At 39.5% G+C, this 2500-nt stretch overlaps 1 protein-coding gene across 2 annotated transcripts in view; it reads right to left on the reverse strand.

Annotated features, from left to right (window-relative positions):
* Nucleotides 1–2500, reverse strand: part of LOC138021750 (uncharacterized) — a 20243-nt gene that overhangs the window by 12458 nt on the left and 5285 nt on the right. For both annotated transcript variants that reach the window (XM_068868742.1, XM_068868741.1), the window contains exon 2: nt 257–345. In XM_068868742.1, the coding sequence (XP_068724843.1) occupies nt 257–345 (89 nt within the window). The remainder of the gene's footprint in view (nt 1–256; nt 346–2500) is intronic.

The raw sequence follows: 2500 nt of genomic DNA on the forward strand, positions 1-2500 counted from the left end.
GTTATCTGGCAAATGAATAAAAGTTACCAAGGCTGAAAGTGATCTTAACGCAGACACCATTGTTTGTTTGTTTGTTTGTTTGCTTGTTTGTTTGTTTTGTAAATCAAGTCGCTCTAATCTTACTATTTTGGATTTACATAAAACGGGTTGATTGCATTGGAACAAGCGATCAACTCCTTTCTCGCTGTCTTTCAAAGGCTGAAAGAAACACAATAAAATGGCCTGTTCACGTGTAAATTTATTTATAAATAAGTACTTCTCCGTTGAACTCGGCTTCTAAATAAGGCTTGACTGTTAATTCAGCGTCGTCACATTTCCACACATGCTGCAAGACTGAAGAGATCGCTGAAAAAAACAAGCAACGCATGTAAATATTTTGAAATCAAGGCTTTTGAAACGTTTCACAGATTGAGAATTTTCTATCCTGGCTAAATTTTTGGATAGAATGTGCAAAGTAGATTGAGGGAGACAAAGGAACTAAGGAGATACTAGAGGGAGAGAATAACCAAGCCTGGGAAACGAGAGTTGGAAAACGAGACTTTTCAAATATTTTTTCAAAAGGGTTCAGTTGCGAGGCGAGTTACACCCGCGCGCGAAACAAGCGAGATTTGCGCGACCATGTCACGCTCGACAGTTCACCGTAAACCCTATCTGTGTCAAATCCTTGCCTCGTGTAAGCATAGGACTCCAAACGTAACCTGAACCAGTAACGACTGGACGCATTATATAAATCTAAATGCAATAACAAAGTTGATTTTTAAAAAAATGCAAAAGATAATTAGTGAAACAAAATAATTCGAAATGAAAATTGAAAATGGCTGGTAAAAATGTTAAGTTCAGATTACAGTCCATAAGCTTTACGAAAAAGGAAGGTCTTTAGAGCAGCTTTAAATTTATCATATGAATTAGAATTTTTAAGATCGAGTGATAAACTGTTCCACAGCTTTGGTGCAACGGCACTGAAAGCTCTGTCGCCATAGGTAAAAAGTCCTGTTTTTGGAATTATCATTTGTTTGCAGAGGCAGACCGTAGAGCTCGTGTATTTGTGTAGAAGATCCGTTATGTAATCTGGGGCCATGCCATGTAAAGCTGTACAGAAACAACAAGTTTATATCTTGTACCTAAAATTTTGAAGACGAAGAGTGGAGAGAAAAAAGTGTCAAGTGTGAAACAAATCGAACCGAGGGCGAAACATCACGGAATTTGCATTTGCGCGTTACTCATATTGCATGAGAATCTCACACGAGTCTCCGATCCTTCACTGAAAGACGGAAAATCGAACATTTTTTCCTGCAATTTTAGGCCATTTTCAATTTTAAAATAAGCGACAGAAGTGGAGTTTCAAGCAATCTTTGTAGTTAGGGTTCAGATTGTCATAATAAAGAAACCCCAAACAAGTATTGTCATCAAAAAATTAATGGCTACCTGCTCTTTTTTTTGTGAAGTTGTTTTATCTTTTCAGTTTGCAAATTCGTCGAAGCACTCAAACGTGCAAGTTTTCTTTCTTTCCTGTATAAGGCACGGCCATTTCAGTAACACGAATGGTGCATTTAGCCGGCTTTTGCGTTTTATCGCACCGTTTGTAGAGATCGGCATATGCTCAATGATGTTTCCAAGTGTATCACTTTGGTAGAGATCCATGGATGTTCCTTTGCGATTCGCTTCACTCCCCACCATGTCTGGTCTCGTTTGTCTGGGTGATGATGTTTGACTGTGAGATGATATTAGCCCTCGTCTTATTGGCAATCGTAAGCTTTCCGGCCATAGGTCGCTGGGGCTAATATTTTTCGAGGAAGGCTTACTACCAGAAAATCGAGAGTTCTGATGGATTAAAAGTTATCCATTGCAGTTGTTCTTGAGCATCGCGTAACAAATCCATTTCCCGATGCACTTTTCACGGACAACGAAAGTAAATTCTGTTCTTTGCACCACTTTATGCACCGTTCGGGATCGGCTGTAAAGGAGGGACAATTTCCAAATGTTCAAATCTCGTTTTGCTGACGCTATTACTTCGGTAGCCATCTTCAGTTGATTATTTCGAAGAGACCGTGAATTTGATTCGAAAGAAGGGAAACGTGAAACGATTTTAATTGCAATGAACTCATTCTTTAAAGTTTGCATAAAGGATGCACCAATCAGACTGGCGCGTGGTACACTCTTCCATGCAGTGAACTTATAACTGTGCTGCACGGGGCACGAAGGTTAAGCAGGTGACAGATCACAGCATTACTGGTTAAACCTAAAACTATCACAGGGACTAACCACAAACTTAAGCAGTGTCTTTAGTCTTAATAAGGGTACGGTTAGCATTATTAATTAAAAGGGATGGGGGTGTTTCAAGAGTAGTAAAACAGGGATCTGGAACCTACGAGTTGTAGGTGCTCGGCACAGCACGAGTGTATATTTACTATCACTGTTACGTGAACAGTCAGCCAGAATTCAAAGAAAAGGAAACAGCTTCAACATCCTTTCGATTTTGTTGAACGATGTTGATTGACGG

The sequence above is a fragment of the Montipora capricornis genome, chromosome 10, assembly GCF_036669925.1.
Source record: "Montipora capricornis isolate CH-2021 chromosome 10, ASM3666992v2, whole genome shotgun sequence".
Classification (NCBI taxonomy): domain Eukaryota; kingdom Metazoa; phylum Cnidaria; class Anthozoa; order Scleractinia; family Acroporidae; genus Montipora; species Montipora capricornis.